The following is a 23,697-nucleotide window of genomic DNA, read 5'->3' as shown; positions in this document are numbered from 1 at the left end:
ATAAGTGTGTGATCATGCTCCCTTAAAGTGTGGGATAATGCTCCTGTTTAAGTGTGTGATCATGCTTCTGTAAGTGTGGAATCCTCCTCCTTTAAACAGTGTGCTCTCTTAAAAAATATGTGATAATGCTTTGTGGAGCGAACAAATTAAAACTGTTAAAAAAAGGATTGTTCTGAAACTTGGAACAAGTTGTCATCAGGAAGAGTACTAATGTCCTAAAGCCGAGATAATTTGAAATTATTATTTCCGGTACTACATGTGTATATATATACACATATACACATAATCACATTGAAGAGTAATTGTTTAATCTTGTCTTGGGAGATATGGGCCCTTATATTTAACCAATTGCTATACAAATTTCCTGGAGCAAACTACATGTTTCTCTCATGGTTTACTTGGTAAACATGAAGTACACTTAGGGCCTGATACATCTTTTCATCTTGTTTTCGTAGAAACATCATTGTACAAAACTTAAACATTGGCCATAACTCCTAAATTGTTCAAGTTATTTGAATGAATAAAATTAATTGGTACACATGTTGCCAGAGAAAACATTCGAGGCACATAACTAGAATTTTAGCACTGTTATTATTAATAATAATTGTTCAATACTGGACACTTTTTAAAACAAAACCTGAAGTCTGCCCTAATTCTCTTCTCGTTTGGTTCTACAACATTTGGAAATTATGTAAAGCAGTTAGTTGGTGTTGTCAATAAGGTGAACATTTTACCCAAGTATTGTTAAAATCTTTAACAAGGTTTAGGAGTTTTGGTGCCGACATCTATGGCTTGCACCTTGAGCCGGCACACTTGGACTGTTGGCTGCACATGTCATGTAAACGACGTTATCATTTTACCCAAGTTTCATGAAAATCCAAGGGGTTTAAATTATAAGGGATATGGAACAGGTTTTTAATATTTTGACCATAAACTTATCTGGCAGTTATGTGGATACTGCATGTTGTCTCCAAGTGGTGAATATTTGGCCAGTTTCCTAAAAACTTCCAAGGGTTTAAGAGATATGGGTGGTACATTCGACCTTGGACTGCATGGTGCGCCTGGAATGTTGGGTCTGCACAACGTCTTGATGTGAACATATTACTAAAGAAAGTGGAGAACGTAATCAATGGCTTGAATCTTTGACCTTGGGTCAATAAATAAGGAATCTGGGTTCTGCACATTGTCTCGATGAAGTGAACTTTTGACCGGAGTATCATGAAAATCCTTTGAGGGGTGTAGAAGTTATGGACTGGACACATACATGTGTGACAAGTGCTAACTAGAAGCGCCCCAATGCGACGAAACCAGGTTTTTGTTATGGGCAATCAGAAATTATAGCCAATTAATTTGTTGTATGACTTGTTACCCAATAAAGTAAGAAAGTTTTGTTTTTCTATAAATCAACAGAAAAATTAACTAACCTTGTAAAATATTTTCAAAAAATCAGTTTTCTGCTTTTTGAAAAAAACCTTAAGTTTTTAACTTACACTCAACAAATCAAGTACCTTGACCTTCTTCCCCACCCTCAAAAGCAAGTTCAATCTGCAGCTTCATATAAGCTTTATTCACACTAAGATTCATCACTATCCATCAATTCTAACTAAGTTGTTGGGCAGAAAATAATTTTTCTATTTTTAGGAACAGTGACCTTGACCCCACCTCCCAAGCTAGCTCTTCACATAAGCTACCTTCGCTCTAAGTTTCGTCAATATCTATCAATGCTAACTAAAGTTATTGGGCAGAAACCATTTTTCTATTTTTAGTAACAGTGACCTTGACCCCACCCCCCTCAAAAGAATTTCCAAGCTTGCTCTTCACAAAAGCTACTAGTACCTACACAAAATTTTTCGTCAATATCTATCAATCCTAACTAAAGTTATTGGGCAGAAACCATTTTTCTAATTTTAGTAACAGTGACCTTGACCGTAGCTCCTCCCCCCTCAAAAGCAATCCCAAGCTAGCTCTGTACATAAGCTACCTACACACCAAGTTTTATCAATATCTATCAATGCTAACTTAAGTTATTGGGCGGACACCATTTTTAAATTTTTAGTAACAGTGACCTTGACCTTAGCCCCACCCCCCTCAAAAGCAATCCCAAGCTAGCTCTTTACATAAGCTACCCACACACCAAGTTTAATCAATATCTATCATTGCTTTCAAAAGTTATTTGGCAAAAAACATTTTTCTATTTCAAGTAACAGTGACATTGACCGTAGCCCCTCCCCACTCAAAAGCAATCCCAAGCTAGCTCTTCACATGCTACCTACACACCAAGTTTCATCAATATCTGTCAATCCTAACTAAAGTTATTGGGCGGAAACCATTTTTCTATTTTTAGTAATAGTGACCTTGACCTTAGCCCCTCCCCACTCAAAAGCAATTCCAAGCTAGCTCTTCACATAAGCTACCTACACACTAAGTTTAATCAATATCTATCAATGCTAACTTATGTTATTGGGCAGAAACCATTTTTCTATTTTTAGTAACAGACGACCTTGACCTTAGCCCCACCCCCCTCAAAAGCAATCCCAAGCTAGCTCTGTACATAAGCTACCTACACACCAAGTTTCATCAATATCGGTCAATGCTAACTAAAGTTATTGGGCAGAAAACATTTTTCTATTTTAAGTAACAGTGACCTTGACCATTTTTCTATTTTAAGTAATAGTGACCTTGACCTTAGCCCCTCCCCACTCAAAAGCAATACCAAGCTAGCTCTTCACATAAGCAACTTACACACCAAGTTTCATCAATATCGGTCAATGCTAACTAAAGTTATTGGGCAGAAACCATTTTTCTATTTTAAGTAATAGTGACCTTGACCTTAGCCCCTCTCCCCTCAATAGCAATCCCAAGCTAGCTCTTCACATAAGCTACCTACACATCAACGTTCGTCACTATTTATCAATCCTAACTAAAGTTATTGGGCAGAAACCAGTTTTCTTTTTTTAGTAACAGGCGACCTTGACCTTAGCCCTACCCCCCTCAAAAGCAATCGCAAGCTAGCTCTTCACATAAGCTACCTACACACCAAGTTTCATCAATATCTGTCAATGCTAACTAAAGTTATTGGGCAGAAACCATTTTTCTATTTTAAGTAACAGTGACCTGACCATTTTTCTATTTTAAGTAATAGTGACCTTGACCTTAGCCTCTCCCCACTCAAAATCAATCCTAAGCTAGCTCTTCACATAGGCAACTTACACACCAAGTTTCGTCAATATCTATCAATGCTAACTAAAGTTATTGGGCAGAAACCATTTTTCTATTTTTAGTAACAGTGACCTTGACCTTAGCCCTACCCCCCCCCCCTCAAAAGCAATCCCAAGCTAGCTCTTTCCATAAGCTACCTACACACCAAGTTTCATCAATATCTATCAATGCTTACTAAAGTTATTGAACAGAAACCAATGTTTGACGCCCGCCCATCCGCCCGCCCGCCCAACGACAACCTCATTTTAATAACCCGGTTTTCGTTGAAAACCTGGTTAAAAACAATAACCTGTATCAAAGCTGAAAGCAATGGCAGTTATCATTTAGGAAATAGATTCTATAGTAGCCATAGGCTTCATCCTCAATCCTTGAATTACATTAAGTATATTTGTAAAATGTTGGTTTTGTTTTAACAATAAATGTTTATGTGATAGGCAACGTTTTCTGGTGGGACTACGTTTCCTAATGGAATACAGAACACTTCAAATGTTGAGTTTATTTCAGGATTTTTGCACTGAAAGATTGCAGCAGTGATTATTGACAAAAGCAGAAATAGTTTTTCATTGATTATTAAAACCAACTTATAATGGTTGATATTATTTTAGAACCCAATGACACCAGAGTATTTTTTAAAATATTTGCTTGATATTAATTGACATTTTATTTGCCATACTGTACCTACATATTGATTGAACCGCCAACACATTGGCCGTTCACATTAATGTGATGCAGTTCTAGTTAGTTGAATGGGTATTATAAAAGGCCAGACAATTTAAATATATGCTGTAGAAATACATAGAGTTTTTTTGTGCAAGAGATGAGTGAAGTGTAGTTATATTCTACCGGTATATATAATTATGCACTTTATATACAAATATCTACATTCATGCCGTTTCTTACATTTACACATTTTCATTATAGAGGCAAAAGATAAACAAATCTAGAAGTCATACAGTGGTGCTTTATCAGAAACGAAAATAATTTCAACCACTATATACATTTTTGTCTATTGGGAGGTTTCTATAAAAATCAATCATTTTCATTGCTGCGCTAGACTTTTACAATTTATTCCCTTAAAGACAACCAAATAAACATTAATGTAAACATTAAAAATAATAATAACAATGAACATGATACCAAATTAAGCAGTAACCTCAATTCGAAGAAAGTAGTAATGGAGTTGATTTGAATGTACAGTAAATATAACAGTCTCATCATCATTTCATAACATGTTTTCAAGAAATAATAACCAGTCACTCCGGTATGAACTTGAAGATTTCACTTAAAACTTATTGATGGCCAACCCAGCCATAAATAGAGAGAAAATCATTGTCAATACGAAACTTTTGTGTTTACTAAACTAATTCACAAGGTGAACCTAACATACCAATGTCAAGTATACGTTTTAAATAAAGCGTTTCTCTTAAGGTATTGATGTTTTAGCCATTTTCTGTTATTGAAATTTGTCCGGCAAAGTCAAAATTGGTCCAGACTGGCAAATGCCCGGTAGTTGGTTTTTAAAACCCCTGATTGTTTGCATTAAACAGGTGATGGCAGAGCGTGGTTAATATAATCCACATAATTCTGGGTTATGGGCCTAGCTAGTTTCTTACAAGCAACGCTGCTTCACTTGTTAAATGCTAACAAATCTTCAATAAGAGAAACACTATATTCAAAATGTTCAACCATTATCCAAATTCACCTCAAGGGGAAGAACTCTCATGAAAACTTGTGAAACTAAATTATTAAAGGACTGAAAGCAAAAACAATCAAGTAAAACATGAACAGTATATATGCATTAAATAAACAATATGTAACTACATAAATATTTCATCTTAATGACCAGTGATTCATTTTGAGATCTTCTTGAATGCCTTTCTTGGTCAAAAGGGCAAAATCTGAGCGTCCTCAACATATTTTATCCACACACTACTTACAAAAGAGTGCATCCTGCAAATGCACATGTTTTTAGGAAAAATGGGTACTCCAGAAAAACAACGAGAATACAAAAATGGGTGCGCAACAAAATGTATCACTGCCATGGTCAACAAATTGAAAATAATCAGAACCTATTGAAAGCTTGACAAAAATAATCAACACAAATAAATGCTGTAATGATGAAGAGTATATGTCTTCATACAATGATTTGAATGATGTCCAACAATACTGCTATTTCAAGAAGTCTGCCACCTTGATATAGAGCCAGTATATTCAAGCTTGAATTTGATGAAACCTGATGGCTTACAGAACAATCAGACTCAAGTCTGTTACCTGGGTAGAACCAATACTATAACTTTCTGTTTGAGAGGCCATAACTTTGCATAAGAAAGTAACTCTGGTAAGAATCAAGCCCAAAATCCCTTTGGCAAGGTGCAGAAACCTATACCAAAAGACCGCTGTTATAATAATCGTTGATATGCACTTCTAACAATACAATCTATGGCATTATTAGAACTTATCACACAAGAAAAAAATATATATATTGTTTCAATATTATAAAGCTTACTATGTTATAAATTAAAGGCATAATACTTTATAATAAAACAATTCATGCAAAATTACACATACATTGTATTAACAATTCTAAACTCTAACATGAAGAAACAAAACTATCACAAAAAGCTATGAAGCTTTTGTAAATCTAGTGAAATATGTTCCAATCTCTCATAACAGGATATTGAAACATATTTAACCTCAAATTAAAATGATAAATGCATGATAAAGTCTTGTACTCTAAAACCAAAAACATAAGATGGACATAACAAACATTTTTGGAAAATAATCACATTTAGATATTCAATCATTGATCACAAACAACATTTTGTCAAACTCAAATCACCCTTCAACTATCAGTAAAGCAAGAGATATAAAAATAGATCCCATAAAACCCCCATTTAATTATAATTCTATCATCCCACTAAATTACCAATGCAAACAACCATGATCAGAGTACAGCCAAGGCCCCCAAAATTGATAGTATATCCTCTTCATTTATTCTTTTCCACTTTTTCCTTTACCCTTATGTGGCTGATGCTATTTTATCATCCCACTAAATTCACAACTAAAACAACCATAATCAGAGTACATACAGCCCCAGCCCACAAATTATATATTTCTCTACTTCATTTCTTATTTTTCCCCTTTCCTTTCCCCTTCCCCGGTTGCTGCGGCTGCTTCTGTTTTGTAGGTGCTTTTTCAGGTGGAGTTTCCAATTTCTTTGCCTTTTCTTTCTCCTTGCGTTCCGTTTTAAGTTTTTCAAACTTTTCAAGAAGGGTCTTTTGTTTCTCTTCTGGCTTAATAGCAGCATAGACTTTCTTCTTAATCGCCTTCTTTTGTTCAGCCTTCAATTTACTGAATCAGCAAACAGATAATATAAATATGGAATTGGGTATTCCTATACAATTTACAGTTGCGGTTTAGTTTATTAGTGTGTCTTTTGGTCTGATAGCTTAAAAATTCTTCATTGCTTCATAACCTATTATATTGGCAAAAGCTAGATGCAGAAAGGCTGCTTCTTTAATTGTTAAGTTAAGTAAAACTTAGTACTGTATACAGGTACAAACCTTTCCGAAACTCTGTACAGGTCATCAATAAGTTTTCCCCTCTCAATGATAGATTTCATTACTTCCGCAGGAACATCCGGCCCATCAAGCTGCTTACCGATAGTCTCGTTTTCAGTGGCCCACTTTTTCATCATCTTGGGCTTGTAATTGTAAGTTTCCTTTAGGCGTTCATAGTCAATATCTGGCAATGTTGCTGAGTCCGTAATCATCTTGAATAAAAAAAATCAATTTATATAAGGCCTAAAGCAAATAAACAGTTTGTTTATTGAAGCCAAGGTTTAAGGGTGTTAAAAAAGTTTTGTTTTCAATGAATCTGCTATAACAGTGCATTATCAAATAGAGGATATTTGTTTATTTTAGTGTAAGATCGTATTTTATTTCACGAGAATTTTAGAAAAACATTTTAACGAGTGGCTTTGCCACGAGTGGCTTCGCCACGAGTGAAAAAGTAGTTTTTCTATGATCACGATTGAAATTAAAAGATTTATTCTTGATGAGTTAAAATTTTCATGTCAATCCCTTAAGCGGTTCTGAATATATGACCTTTTAAAGGTCAGAGAAATCACAGCAATTGGCCATTCAAGTGTGACATGCAATTATTGTTTTATTCTATAATTCAATTATAATATTTTTGAATACTTAACCAAACTGCTTTTGACATGCCATTGTAAAAATTGTAAGTATTCAGAGGCCAATTTCTTGAAGTTCCAATGCTGGTTATAGTGGGAAATTCAATAAATATTTACACCACAACTTCCATTCCTTAAATGAACTGCCTTTCGGCAACTGCGTTTATCAATCGATGAAGGCAACATCTCCGGATCGCAATTCATTGCATAACAATATACATAGTAACTATTGATCTTGTTAATGTTTGTATTGTGTCAGCAGGTCCCGTAAAATATAAATCAACATTTAGAAAGTGTTAATTTATTATATTTTAAACGTATTGTTGCATGAAGTGTTTCAATTTTACGTTTAAAAGTGATTTCAGGTGGTGATCTTTTCCCGCATTATTGTAACGTCATTTAAAAAAATGTTTCCGGTTACTGTCGGGTCGTTCTATTTACAGAATGTGTAGGAAAGGATTACTGAAAGGTTCTTAAAATAAAGAATTTTTTTAACAATTCTTGAATGAAATAATGAATTATTGGTGTAAATATAAGAAATGAATTGCGGACTCCACACACTTTGACCAGCCCAATTGCGTTCATAGCCTGATAATGACATCAACCCCCAATTCATTCCTTAAATAATCCAAGATAAAGCTTACTCCACTATATGTCTGCTTTGACCTTTACAGTCAAACTTTAGAAGAGATGATCACAATAACTCTGTCCTGTGAAATTTGGTATAGATAAGGCATTTAAACCATAATGTTATACCACAGCAGATCCTGTCAAATTGAGTAGTGCCTCTTTTATTCAATCAGAAACATTTATTGCATATTTTTTAATAGACTGTAAATTATTATAATCAAATAAGATGTTATATTGGAACCAGCATTCAAAGACAGCATTAACCTAAACCTTGGCTGTATTCACATGCAGTTAAGTATGACTATTACTAGTTACAATATTCTCACGCTTCCCATAACTTTTAGATTGATCATAGATGAAGGTACCTGTATGTCCCATATTGCCATAATTTTAGATGGCTCATAGAATATGAAGGCACCTTTATGTCCCATATTGCTACTATTTTAGATGGCTCGTTAAATATGAAGGCACCTTTATGTCCCATATTGCCACAATTCTAAATGGCTCATAGAATATGAAGGCACCTTTATGTCCCATATTGGCACTATTTTAAATGGCTCATAGAATGTGATGGCACCTTTATGTCCCATATTGCCACTATTTTAAATGGCTCATAGAATATGAAGGCACCTTTATGTCCCATACTGCCACAATTTTAAATGGCTCATAGAATATGAAGGCACCTTAATGTCCCATATTGCCACTATTTTAAATGGCTCATAGAAATGGCTTATAGAATGTGAAGGCACCTTTATGTCCCATATTGCCACTATTTTAAATGGCTCATAGAATATGAAGGCACCTTTATGTCCCATATTGCCACTATTTTAAATGGCTCATAGAATATGAAGGCACCTTTATGTCCCATATTGCCACTATTTTAAATGGCTCATAGAAATGGCTTATAGAATGTGAAGGCACCTTTATGTCCCATATTGCCACTATTTTAAATGGCTCATAGAAATGGCTCATAGAATGTGAAGGCACCTTTATGTCCCATATTACCACTTTATTAGATGGCTCAAAGCAAATGGAGGCACCTTTATGTCCCATATTGCCACAGTTTTAGACAGCTCGTAGAATATGAAGGCACCTTACATGTCCCATATTTTAGATGGCTTGTACAACATATAAGTACCAGAATATCCCATATTGCCACAATTTTAGATGGCTCATAGAATACAAAGGCACCTGTATGTCCCATATTGCCACAATTTTAGATGGCTCTTAGAATACAAAGGCACCTTTATGTCCCATATTGCCACAATTTTAGATGGCTCTTAGAATACAAAGGCACCTTTATGTCCCATATTGTCACAATTTTAGATGGCTCTTAGAATACAAAGGCACCTTTATGTCCCATATTGCCACAATTTTAGATGGCTCTTAGAATACAAAGGCACCTGTATGTCCCATATTGCCACAATTTTAGATGGCTTGTACAACATTATAGTACCAGTATGTCCCATATTGCCACAATTTTAGATGGCTAATATAACACAACGATACCTGTATGTCCAATATTGCTAGAAATTAAGTAAACCCATATAACACAAAGGTACCTTTATGTCCCATATCGGTGTTCCCTCCAGCAGAACATCAAACTCCATCATAAGGCTCATTGACACTTCGCGGATGTTGTGGAAAACCTACAAGGTAATAAAAATTTGTCAAGTTATTCAACATGATATCACTTGGTGTAAACAAAAATGTTGGCACATTATACAAAGGTGACGAAAACTCATTGACCAAGAAGATACATATTATTTTAGATGCTTTAACTGCATTAGGGTTTTTGTTTTTTTGCTAGTCATCATAATTTTATCACGGTGCTAACTCAAAACTTTGACATGTTTATAAAAAGCAAAATATGTACAAAAAGCAAAATATGTACAAAAAAGCTCAATACTGTTGATTATTTTAATTTCACGAGCTTGTTTTTGGGTTTAGCCAATATTGCAAGGTTTACTCTGCTGCTCAGTAGATATATCATCATTAACTAGCAAGTATTTCAATAGGTTTTAAATTCAACATGCTTATTATTAATGTCAAAATTTGCAAACATTCAACACTGGTGAAACTTAAACAAGCTACTGTATGATGAAACAGTATGATTTCATGTTACAGATCTGCAAGAGTAAAAACACTTTTACAGTGTTGAAAATGAACACCATACCTTAGTAATATCTTTTGTATTCAGCAGTTTATCCAGCTCGCCATCCTTAACAATCCCCTTGTTGTCATCGTATAAAGGATAAACAATAATGCGAGGTTGTACAAAGACGGCAATCAAGCGAACCATTGAGTCCTCATTTCCCAATTTCTCTCCGCAACAAACAACAACCATGTGACTTGGATGGGAACCCTCGAGTAAAACTTCTTTCACAAACTTTTGCGATTTAACAGCTTCATCTATTAGGGCCGGTTCGTTCCATACTAATTTTTCCGCAGGAATCTGAGATGCTGAAGGTGTTATGGTAACATCTTGCCTATTTGTCTGAATATCAGACTGAACATCAGCTTTAACCGTGGTAGGTGTAACGGTCACGTCTTGACTCTTTGCCACAGTATCGGGCTGAATGTCATTTGCTTTAACCTCGGCAGGTGGTACAGGGACATCTTCACTCTTTGTCTGAACATCAGGCTGCATGTCGTTATCTTTAACCATGGTACTGGATTCATCATCATTAGTGGGCGAATTTTCATGACCAATTTCATTGGATGGTTGGGTGTCTAAAAATGACAACAAACATGAATTAATTCTGACTTTTATTACAAAAAAAATGACACATCAATAACAGAAAATTGCAAATTGTCAAGAAAACAACAACATGATATATTTACAGAAATAACATGAAAATGATAAAATATTAATTTAAAACATTATTTTTCATCAATTAACAAAAAACATGGGTTTTAGAAGCTAAACAAGAGAGTCAACTGTCACAAAACAGGGCTTTTTCTGCCCATTTTGGGAAAAAGACCCTAGACATTTTGGGAAATTTTGCGTCGTGAAAATGCGGAAATTGTGAAATTTTACAGTGAAAAGAAAAAGCTGTCTAGTCTCCTGTGAATTAGGAAATGATTTAATATTAGTTTATTTTCCCTTTAAAAGACCCACAATGGCTGAAATATCAATCCTTGGGGAGTAAATATCTATTGCAATAAATTATGACAGATAATATTCTGTGAATGTGATGAAAATCAATGATTTCTGAGTTCAATTACCAAAAAAACTTCACATCACATAATTTATTAGGATGTTAAAATGAACCAGTACAGGTAAAAATAATTTCTAAAAAATGGGATTTTTTTCTTAAGATTGGGAAAAATATCTTATATTTTGCTTTGGGAATGGGTCCAATAGTCGGACCCGCGGTACTATCGGACCCGTGGGTACTATAGAAAAAGCCCTGCAAAATATACCAAGTTTGATGATAAGATGTAGTTGGTTAAGCCAAATTTAGAGAGAGGACACAGTTTTTGCGAGTTCATTAAGGGTCATAACTCTGAGTTGACATGGCTGGTAATTAAACCTAACTGAGATATTCTGCCCATACACATTCTGACCAAATTTGGTGATGGACAAAGGCTTCTGAAATAATTGATCGGACAAGATTGATTTAAGATAATTTCTATGATTAAAGGGTGATCACTCTTCAGTCACTTTTGATTGATAGTTTTATTGATCTTCAGTGATAGTTGGACTAAGGCCTCTTAAGTTATTGATCAGACAAGACCATTTTTAGGTTTTTTCTATAATTAAAGGGGATTTATCTTGAATGACTTATTAAAAGCTATACAGCTGGTGATTGGACACATGCTTCTAAAATTATTGGTTGGGCAAGACCAATTTTAGGTAATTTCTATAATTAAAGGGTGATAACTCTTGAGTGATTCAATCAATATGGTAATCAAACTTGTCAGAGATATTATGCCCAAACACATTCTGACCTCATTTGGTGATGATTGGACAAAATTTTCTATAATTATTGATCTGACAAGACCGGTTTGATGGCTGGTTATCAAACTTGCCCAAGATATTATGCAAAATACACATTCTGATGTAGTGATGATTTCTTAAGGTTATTGAGCGGACAACATACAGGATGACACAGGCCCGCTCGTAAACTGCAGGTAAAACTATTATACTTCCCATTCTACATAAGGGCATATTAAAATGTAACACATTTATGAATCACAAAAAAATAAAAAATCACCGTTTCAAAGTGGATAACAATGTATTATGTTCACAATGCTGCAATGCAATAGTTCCCTCTCATTCAATCATCATTTTTTCAATATGAATGGTTTATTAGCCAATAACCGCCATTTACCACTAGTGCTTTGAACATTTTTCGGTTCTTCCTTATTGTATCGAGTTTCTTTCTGAGTATTCTTAGGAGATTCAGTTGATTTCGTTGATTTTTGCTTTTTAGTCTCATCGGATTTCGTACCTTCTGATGCTGATGCCATATCATCACTCTGTCTCTTATTACTCTTCCCTTTCTTCTTCCCAGCCTTGCCTTCCCCAGTTTTCGCTGGGTCTTCTCTTATTCCCAAGCCAATCTTTGCGTCGAATGGTATTCGGAAGCCTGAAATAGAAACTCAGCATTAGGGATCTGAGGTAAAATGTCTTGCAGTTTGAGACAATGATTGTGTAATCAACACAACGTGAATGAGAGCTTAGCTAAGCCTGGTCACTTGTTGGAGATTGTTTTCTTAGATGGTCAAAGCACAGGGTTCATACAGCCAGACTGGCAAAAAAAGAGAGTTTTCAAGGCGATTTAAAGGACCTTTATTCGATTTTCAAGGACCTTTATTTGATTTTCAAGGACTATCTTAAATAACAAATATAAACATATATTTCTAATGACTATCTGTATCATTAATAGCAAGCTATGAAATTTAGCATATTTGTGACATTGTGACCTGTCAAACGTTGGGTTGTTCCTTAAAGTTTTTCCAACTTTACATTACTCATTGAACTGATGTCAATAACTTTAATGCAATGTTCACACACCGCTTTGTTTATTTTCGTGGTCAACCAGACATTCACAGCAAAAGTGAACAAGGAAACAGAAATAGACTGAACAGGTGTTCATGTAATTTGTACCACTAGTCTAAAACCATGGGAACCATACCCTAACTGTCACAAATTGCACACCAAAACATTGTAATAGCAAAGAGTTACTAGCAAAGCATCCACAAGAACCAAACTTTTTGTAAAAATGGACCCTATTAAAGACTTTCCATTTGAGGAAGAACAATGAGATTTGAGGACTACGGTATTCAAAAAAATACAAGCACTTTTCAAGGCAAAATAAAAATTCAGGAGTTTTTTTGCTCATTAATGGACTTTTCATCTAGCAACCTAAACTTCAAACACTTTTCAAGTCTGAGTGTGAGCCCTGAGGTAATCCATTTTCTTCTTTTGACTGTTGCTTTGAAACCTGAAACCCCATATCCCTCCAACTCCAGCAAATATCCGGCTACTATAGAAACAAAATGAAACCCCTGCATTGGATTATAAAACCATGTGCTCTTATTTATTGACAAAATAAAATCTCATTTTGCTCAATTGAATGAATGAATGACAATTAGCATTGTGATAATTGTAGCCGTTACTGGATGGTACTTTTGATCTTACAGACATTGAGGATTAAAAAAATAAGTATTTGTAGTATTTGTAGTTTCCATTGTTAAAGTAAAAAATATGCACTGGTTTCCTTTTAGCTTTTAAAATTAACAATCATGAGCAATTGTTTTATGTATCCGGTATGTTTGAAAATAGCGCATTGATATTTGTAAACTACAGAATATTAAAAATGTATGCAAGGTCTTGCATGCGATATTTCATCTTTATGTACCAAAAACAAGTGCCAAGTAACATCCCTCTCTGCATGACAAAGTTACATCCTGGACAAGACTAACTACCGGTATACATTATTTGCCTATATGCAGAATTTCATAATAAATTAAACTCCAAGTTTAACCTTGAACTTTGTGGTAGGATCGAGGGTCTTGCACACAACAGGTAGTCTTTATGTACCAGATACATGTTACAGCCAGGACTGACGGTGTGATTTTAATATAATAAATAAAAGCACAATTATAGTGCCTTTTTGCAATGACAGTGAATTTGTACAGCCCCAAAAGTAATGCAAGCTGTAGATGTATGGAAACTTTGAGGGTATATGAGCATGCTCCTTAGTAGTTAGTTCCACATTGAAACAAGAAAGAATATGCTCAATTGCTGGTGGTGGCAGTTGGCTTTGTTTGATGGGTGAAGTCAATTGACAATCTATAGATGAGTCTCACCTGGTGTATTTGGGCAAATGATTATTCAATGCACTAAAACCTTCAAATGCTAAGTTCAGTTACAGTAGTATGTACTTTTGCTCAATAGAATAATAATGATTAAACTTATGTGAATACAAACCTTAAGGATTCTTCAATGAGTCATTCAATATTTTTTTATCAGAAACAAAAAATGGGACAACTATGACACCAATGGACCAAGAAACCCTCTGTGTCTGCTATGCGACAGAGGTGACACAAAGATCTGGATGCTAGTTTAAAAATAATATTTTTACTAAGAATTAAAACAATCTACCTTGCGCTCTGTCCTTGACACCCTGGAAATAGCAGGGATAGATGATCCCATCCTTGTTGCCTGGCGACAAGATCACATTATTTGCCGACCGAAAAAATGGAATACCCTCTACAAAAATTTCAAACATTTATTAGAATTTTATTCTCAAATGTAGTCTTTGGTAAAATTTAAAATTGTTTTATTTGAAATTGATACTTAGTCTACATACAATATAAGAAATGATTTGCAATTTAAGTTCACATTGTAGATACCAAGTAAGATTATAATGCTTGGCCTGAGCATATATCTGTCTGATCACATTTGTGATTGTGGTATACAATATCTTTTTCTAAACAATTAAGGGCTAAAATTTGGCCCTATTCCCATTACCAAAATATAAACTTTTTATCTGAGAGAGTAAATAAAATTATGTTTTTATATTATATTTCATCAAAAATCTCTTGTTAACATTCTTTGATTTATAAAATATTCTGACAAAATAATACTAAGTACCTTCCATAGCTTTCTTCAAGTCCAGGCCAATGATAACTTCACACGATGTCCTCATTCCTGTAAAGACATCAAAATGCATTAATATATAAACACTAGTGTTTGAAAATCGGACTCTATTTGCTATCGATAATCGAATCGAATTGGACCAAGCATTTCGATTTACTATCAGACAATAATCGAAAGTTCATAATCTCAGTAATTAATACATTCTTTATACATAGTATCATCATGATCATTTAAATGGTTAAACCTGGAATCAGTACATGTGATGCTATAGTCATGCATTTTGGAACAGTAAGTAAAATTCAATAACCTTTTTCTGTCTAAAATAACTTAACGAAAAAAATAACAACACAACACATACTTAATAATTCAACAAATGATACACACCGCATCAAGTAAGCCATCTTAGCATTTTGTCCATGTAAAAGCATATTAAATATTTGTGAACCAGCTTAACATTCAATAACCTGTTATATTGAACATTCATTAGAATATCCTAATTTCATAAAACTTTCACACAAAAAGTAAATTAGTCAATTACAAACGATACCAAAAAAGGTTTAAAAACTGAATGCATCTAGCCGGGATCCCCGGTATTTGCAGGTAAGACCGGACCCACAACACCCAAGAGACAGGTAATTGAAGAAGGTTTTATGAAATATATAAACAATTAAAACAATTTGTAATTTTGGGAGAGTTTATTAGTTTCTAAGCAAAAGTGTTTACATTCACCGCATTTGTGTAAGAGAGTGACCAGTCTCTTGTTAAAATGAACCCAATGAGAATTGACCGGAAAGAAAAATTGACATTTACTCGACTTTGACGACAAGACTAAAAAAATACGTAGTTATCGGAAGTAACACTAGCGACATCGATTTTGGACAACCATAATCGATTGTCGCCGACATAGCATTGTCAGCAACGATTAATCGATTGTACTCGATAATCGTTTCATCACTAATAAACACACTAGTCCATTGTGTGTATACCACATGATAAATTGTGTCATAAATGCTATGTCGGAAGGCAATACTTTGCTTTGAATGAAGACTTTAAACAAAGATAACTTCAATATTTCTTCACCATTTTAAATGAAACAAAGCGCAGTCTACACCGCCTTCGTTATTTTACCAGAGTTTGGTTGAGAGCTCAGTTTCTTAAAACACTTTGACAAACCTTTTCACAATACGGCCGTCTGACGGAGCACTGTCACAACATTACATGGGAACAGGTTTGTCAAGGTGTTTGATGAAACTAATTACCGTATCAAACTTTGGTAATAAAACGAAGGCAGGGCTCTTTAAGCAGCATAGACTGCCCTTTGTTTTATTTTAAATGGTTTAGTAAAAGGAAAGTTATCTTTGATTTTGGTTTTTATATTAAGTAAAATGCTGCCTTCCAACTTACCATTATATGACGTAATTTTTCACATGGTATACACACACTGTAGTCATTAAAACGAAAGTTGAACTAATTCTTGCAATTGTCATTCATAATTGGCGTTTGTTATGGAGCTTTATTTTGTCAAAAAATATGGGGTAATGACAGTTAATGTTTGAAAAAAAATGCAGTGATATTTTTTGGAAATATTTTCACCGCCTGTTCCTTCCAAATTGGAATTTTTTTCAACTCTGGGATGAATACAAAGTCATGTTAAAATAGCAAATATACATGTTTTTTATGCATTCATTATGCTATTAAAGTGCTTGACTTCCCAAGATTTAATTTTTTTAAGAAATTAATTGCTTTTTTTTATCATTCACAGGTTCTGTTTTTATCAATTGGGAAAATATCATGAATTTTAGGGAAAAGTGAACACTTTCGCAAGGGGAAACAGACTTTAAGAGGCAGTACATTACACACAAAAATCCACTGAATTGGGTTAATGGTGTTAAGACATTTTTTATTAGGTAGGGTCGGGTAACCCGAAACAGTGTCCACATTCATATACCTGCAGTATGAGCGTTTTCAATGGCGGAGAAAAAAATGTCGAGCTTAGAGCCAAAAATGGATAGCATCTTTTGTAGGCCTCATCCAAAATATATTAATCATTTAACAAACATTGAATGGAGAGCCAACTGAATGAGACTATAAGAATCTTCCATGACCGAGAGTGTAAGATAGGTTCATCCCAACCCGAGCGTTGGGTGTAAAACAGTAAACCTCGTTTCCGCAGAACACGCTGCGCAAGGGTTGGGATGAACCTATCTTACACGAGCGGATATGGTAGGTGCTTTTTGCTCCCATCTCAGTTAAAATGTATTTGTTTGCTGGAACTCTTTTGTGAATTGTGAAAATAATTTGCATATAGATATGTGAGCATTCGTGATTGTCATGGATGTGCGCGCAGTGATTCAGGTTATGTAAATAGTCAAATCGTACTTTAAATAGTTCTGAGGATAGTACAGCATTAAAACTTGAATGCAGCGTGAATTTTTTTTTATGATGCCATTTGAAGCAAGAAATATTTATTTTAGAATTTAAATATTGCATCATCACAAGGTTTCCATGATGCTACGGACAACAGTCTGCAACAAGGAAGGTAATTGTTTGATGACAATAAAAAAGGAGTTTCATATTGGTACTTGTTTTATCTTTGCCCGTGGGCAGGATAAGAATTTCCAGCATGGCCAAATATTTGGATCTACTTATCTGAGGTGGGAAAAAAAACTATCTTTAAACAACAGCATACTAACCACTGATCACACCTCCCTGCCCTGGCAGGCCTGCAGCAAAGTGGATGTGATTTCTGTTCATTCGCCTCAAGCCCTGCAGATATAAATTAAGTTAATAGTTATACATTGTGAAGTTTTCTAGATCCTAAGGTGAAGTTATTTCATGTCTTGTGTCCTTTACCAAACCAGTCCTATTGCCCCAAGTTATAAAAACATAATATTAATCACTCTCGTTGGCACAGTGTTATGCGAGGGTGTGGTCTTGTCTTGTATTGAGGGTGAAAACGGAGTACCCAGGGAAACCAACTTGTCTGGGTTGGTTACCACAAACCAAACTCACATGTGCATAGCCCAGGAATGGAAACCCTGTTGACTACTGATAAACAAGAGGGCTAACCAGACAACCAAAATGTGTCAAGAGGCAAAGAGAACAACCCACAACAAATTGGGTTAGAAAAACACCTGACCACGAGACCACTTTCACCCATAGATTTTACCTTATTAAAGATGAATATCTGCAACAGCGGTAAATATTCATGTCTGCACTGACAACAACATGTAGATTTTGCATTCAGTTTTGAACAGCAGTTTTAGTGCATATCAGAACCCTGTCTCAATAAAGACCCAGGCTTAATATTGTAAATTTCAAGGTGTAACCTGGACGTTGTTGAAACAGAAAATATAGAAATATACATTGTCAAAGGGCATTCCTGAGCACTCTTAATATGTTATTGAAATAGGGCCCACTTTTTTCTGTTTATAAATATATTATATATTAGAGCCTTTGGATTAGTAAAAAAGAAAACTTTTAGCTAACTTGCTCTCACTTACCATAGTGTTGCTATATGTTCATTATTACACAATTGTAGCATTGAAACATGCAAGTATAAAGAACATAATTATATGTCCAATGTACTACACAGTTTTTAAGTGTACATTTATTTTGTAAGAAAACAACTTACCGTTTTCTTGATCATATCCCAATTCTTATAGTAAGTGCCGTGAATGACCATGCTGATTTCATCTGGCGATTTTATCGGTTGCAGGTCCAATTCTTCTACCTTAATACACCAACAAAAAAGGAACGCTTGATGTTAACATGTAGAAGTGTACAATATGTATTTTTAACAGAATAATCATAAATGTTAACAAATCAAATTGTCATGTTATTTACATGTTTCTTATACATTTATGTGATGTCTGCAAAAATGAGTCCTGTTCACCTATTCACCTTAACATTATTGTAACTGTAAATGTCACAAAATAATGTTAGTACATGTATACAGAATACCATTTGAATTTTAGATTTGGTTACAGAGAATGAATTTCTATGAAAAAAATAACCAATGCATCATTATAGTTATGAGACTTTGAGAAAATACAGTTTTGAACTATATTTCTATTCTATTTGAAAGTTAAGGTATACGATATCTATATATCATGGATTATTAGCCGATATTTTGATGCCTGGGCCCCCATTTTTATTTGGTATCAATTGAAATGGTTTCTTGAGAAGAGGAAGAAATTGTTAAACTTAAACTGAGTTCACTAGCCAGTGATTTTTTTGGGGAAATATTTTTACCGCCTGTGCCTTGCAAAATGGGAAAAATACACAATCAGATCAAAATAGCAAATATAATGGCAAATAAACATGCTTTCACCTTTTTATGCATACTTTATGCTGTAAAAGAGTTAATCTTGCCAAGATTCTGTTTATTTTTCAAGAAATTCATTGTTTTTTTATTCACTAACATAATGTGCATTTATCAAATTGGGAAAAAAATGTTTTTTGGGGAAAAATGGACATTTTTTCGCAAGGGGAAACAGCCATTAGAAGGCAGTAAATTGCACAAAAAAAATCACTGCTGGCTAACTTTTTTAGCCTTGCAAGATTGCAAAATAGGTCATTTCATGTCTGAATTCAGTTCAAATTAACAACTGAAATTTCAACTGCAGAAATATTATCTAACAGCATATTTTTGTAATTTATTTAGCATGAAAATAATCAGCAAGCAATACCGACCTTCTATTGATACCAAAATTATAAGGGGTTTCCACCCATCAAAATTTAACATTACTATAGGGTCAATGGCAAATTTAAACGAAAAGCTTATTACATCAGATACCTTAAAAAAGCCAATTCCATGGCAAAAAGTACATGTACCTAGTACTAGGTACATACTTAGTTTGAGCTTACATGCTTAACATTTTTTTTTTTTATTTCTCAATGAGTTTAATTATAATACTTTCACAAATAAATACAAATGTATAACTTGGGGTAGCCATGCAGGCCCCAATATCACGAAAAAACTTTAGTCAAATCTCAATCTCAACTCATTTTACCACATAGCTTCAAAAGTTATTAAAAATAATATGATAATGATTTTATCGCTTTGAAAAGGCACTCTGTCATGTAATATTTTGATTCATGCAATTGGTCAATATTTCAAGGGAATCATATTCTACAGCAAAAAATGTATTTGAGTACAATTTTTTGTGTTTTTTTTAAACAATAACTCAAATCTATTTTTTACCCTGGAATTAAGTTTCTTTGAAAAAAATGACAAAATCTTTTTATCAACACATTCCATGAGAAAAGACGTTTTCAAAATGTATAAAAACATGCAAGATCTTAAATCATATTAGGCTTTCATGTGGTAAAATGAGTTGAGATTTGACTTGTGTATTCTAGTGATATTGGGGGCCAGGTATCTTACTTATGGGTTGAATACCTTAAATAAAATAAAATTAACTAAAATAAACATGTCTTCAAACACAGGCATTGAAATAGTCGATGGAAATAGTCATCGAAATAGGACATCTGGATCAAACCAGAATTTTATATTGCTTCCTGGTTCAACAAATTTGAACAAATCATGCTGTGCAATATACCAATATATATATATATATACATGTACATTATAGCATATCAGGACTTGTTCAAATTTGTTGAACCAGGAAGTAATATATAAAAAAAATCTGGCTTGAATACATTTATCAATTTGAACAAGCCCAGCAAATATCTTTAATAAAAGTACATGGCTTACTGATATATACATATATATACTACCGTATTTCCCGTCTTATAAAGCGATCCGCTTATAAGACGACCCACTAACTTTGCCCATGAAATCTGGTAATTTTTGTATAAAATCATCGATTTTTAAAGCAATTCCCCCCGTCTTACAATTGGGGAAATACGGTAATTTCTTTGCCACTGTTGGAATCCGAACCTGTATACTGTGTCCTTGATTGGCTCGGATCTTCCAATGACCATTGTCGTCTTGTTCTAAGGCGAATCTCTGCTTGTCGTTACTTTTTACAACATGTTGTATGTCTTCTAGGGTATATGAACGAAGCTTGTAGACCTTGCGAAAGATGTCATCCACATACAGGAATCCACCTAAGTATTTAAATCAAAGTATTTTTACTTAAATAACTTTGACCAAACCAAAATCTTACCAGTTGTATATATTAAAATTGGCTGCTCTCTTTTAAACTGAAAATACTTAAACCGCTTTTCTTATAATTCCAGTAGGATATAATATACCAGGGCATTTTTCCTGTCCAGAGAGATGAGTTTAGGTGTCCTAATGGGGGTATCATCAATTGTTTTCCCTTTTAGTTTTAATATTAAGTAGAATACCACAGAATACATGAAACATCAGTGTAACCTGTCCAGGTTGAGATACTAACAAGACGCATAACAAAATTAATGTTTTGGTTCAGGTTATCCGACCAATCAATTTTCTAAACCCCAACCCTAAATATTCTTTTTTGAAAAATCTGTATAATTCGTTGAAAATTGCTTGGAATCCTACAAATTTAATGAAAAAAAAATTAAATTACCAGTATTCCAAAATGTTTTCTCTATCTACTTTCAATGTATAGACTGTTTTTGTCAGCATGTAACCAAAACATTATTAGAAAACAAAATCGAGCAAAAATTCGGATGATTTTTTCTTAATAGGCATTTTCTTTGCTGAAATCACAGAAAATTACTTTCTGTAAGGGAGAAAAGCTGGAAAAATGCCCTTGATAGTAATAAATACCAATCACTTTCTAAGCTGTTTCGACATATTATGAGTCATTGGACATTATCAATATGCAACTCTGTGCTTTCCACCACAACATACCTTTCATTAACTCAAGACCAAATTTTTCAGCGTTATGCCGAAGGATTGAAGAGAGTGTCTTTGAAAGGAAAAATAAATCGTCATCATTCTGAAAAAAAAAAAATGTTTATATTGAAATACAGAGAAAGCCAAACTACTACTTATGCTAAGCAAAGGATTTAATGACATTATGGGACAAAAACCAGCATTATTTAATTTAATAAGACATAAAGAAAGCACAAACCACAGTTGAAGTGTGCAAGTATGCAAATAAAAAATGAAACTGTAATCTATATTTTTTTATATACGATGTATGTGTGTACAGCTGAATACCAAACACATTTCACTGAAATATTCATCTGACCACTTTAGAATTATTTTATTCACCTTATTATGCACATATTATCATAACAGCAAAAGTTGAAAAACTTTATTCAATAGTAACAATTGAGAAATCTGCTAGACATACACATACTAAGCAATCAATACAAGGCCACTTACTTTAGTACATAATTAAATCACTTGAAATTTAAATAATTCAATCAATACCCTGGCCTTCCTGTGTGAGCTGCCTTGGGTTCCAGGCTGCTGACCCTTTTGCCAGGAATCTTGCGAAGAAGACCCAGAACTCCTGCTTAGGGACTGGATATAGGGCCTTCTGTCACCAGATCGAGATCTGTGGTTCTGACCGTCCTTGGATGAACTTCTTTGGCTATCATGTGTCTCTTTCCTCTCCTGGCTTCGAGGCCTATGAACATCATTACCATTACCCTGCCCTTGTTGCTGGTTTCCAGTAGATCTATTGCCCAATTCATTATTTCCTTGTCCATCCCAGGGGCCAGAAATTTTTCTTTGATCTTGTCCATGGATAGGAGGATTATTGGGTCTTCTGAACTCAAGTTCCTGTGGATTGTTGACAGGTGGGGCAGGACCTCCCCATCCAGTATTTACACCTCTCCCTCTAGCCATGTGAATGCTTGGAGACATTAATGGCGGAGGAAATTGTCCTCGACCCCGATGTTTATATCCGTAACCCTGGCTGTCATTATAATTATTATATCCATCGTTCTGCCAGCATCCACCTTGGTTTTGGTGTCCACCCTGTCCTTGATAATTCCCATTTCCACGCCCTCTTTGACCTATGATTCATAAATATCTGCCATGTCACATTCGCTCAAACACCTGTCTTGACCAATTAAACAGGATAATTCTCCCAGATCTTGCGAAATTTGATAAATATGATAGATCGAAATATTGTTCATTTGATTCGATTTCTTATCAAACTCTCATGGCTAAAGAGTGTTGCTTAGATTTCCTTTAAGTACATAGTAGTTGTAGCCTGGACAACATTAAAAAAAACATGGACGGCATTTTAGAATGACTATATCTCAATATTATAAATTGATAAACGTACCAATAAAAGGCAATATACTATGGAGAATAGTGTCAAAACAAGATATATAAACATTGAGAGAAAACAACTTACCAGACATTTCCGAGCAGTTAGAAGTTCTTAATGCACACCTGAATAGTCAAATTACGTTGACGCTTTTCATAATCAATTTTCAGCAAAATGTTGCTTGATTTCTAAACATAGAATTTCTAAAAATCTACTTTCGTTTTCCATGGAAAAAAAGTGTGGTGCAATTTTAACCGAATTTTCTAAAAATCTCAATCAGTTATCTCCCCTGCAAGCGTCTGTAGACTGTGAGCTCTGTGGTTCCCGTTTTGTGCACCATACATAATGAATAATTA

The 23,697-nt window shown here is 34.3% G+C and overlaps 1 protein-coding gene across 1 annotated transcript; it reads right to left on the bottom strand.

Annotated features, from left to right (window-relative positions):
* Positions 1 to 4,270: 4,270 nt before the first annotated feature.
* On the bottom strand, positions 4,271 to 23,584 carry LOC128209409 (uncharacterized). Its single transcript, XM_052913432.1, has 13 exons — positions 23,429 to 23,584; positions 22,492 to 23,081; positions 21,964 to 22,051; positions 21,061 to 21,230; positions 18,790 to 18,888; positions 17,849 to 17,921; positions 15,150 to 15,206; positions 14,658 to 14,765; positions 12,499 to 12,636; positions 10,218 to 10,774; positions 9,604 to 9,690; positions 6,783 to 6,991; positions 4,271 to 6,570 (listed from the first exon to the last, which is right to left on the bottom strand). The coding sequence occupies exons 1-13, from the start codon at positions 23,433 to 23,435 to the stop codon at positions 6,342 to 6,344; spliced, it is 2,412 nt and encodes an 803-aa protein (XP_052769392.1). The 5' UTR covers positions 23,436 to 23,584; the 3' UTR covers positions 4,271 to 6,341.
* Between the last annotated feature and the right edge of the window lie 113 nt (positions 23,585 to 23,697).

Source organism: Mya arenaria, chromosome 11, assembly GCF_026914265.1.
Source record: "Mya arenaria isolate MELC-2E11 chromosome 11, ASM2691426v1".
NCBI classification, from domain to species: Eukaryota; Metazoa; Mollusca; class Bivalvia; order Myida; family Myidae; genus Mya; species Mya arenaria.
The sequence above is the reverse complement of the archived record's forward strand: the minus strand, read 5'-3'. Positions and strand labels throughout refer to the sequence as shown.

Coding starts and splice junctions, on each gene's coding strand:
- LOC128209409 (XM_052913432.1), bottom strand. Junction 14,766..15,149: donor CTTGAAGAAAGCTATGGAAG/GTACTTAGTATT, acceptor AAATTTTTGTAG/AGGGTATTCCATTTTTTCGG. Junction 9,691..10,217: donor ATACAAAAGATATTACTAAG/GTATGGTGTTCA, acceptor ATTACCTTGTAG/GTTTTCCACAACATCCGCGA.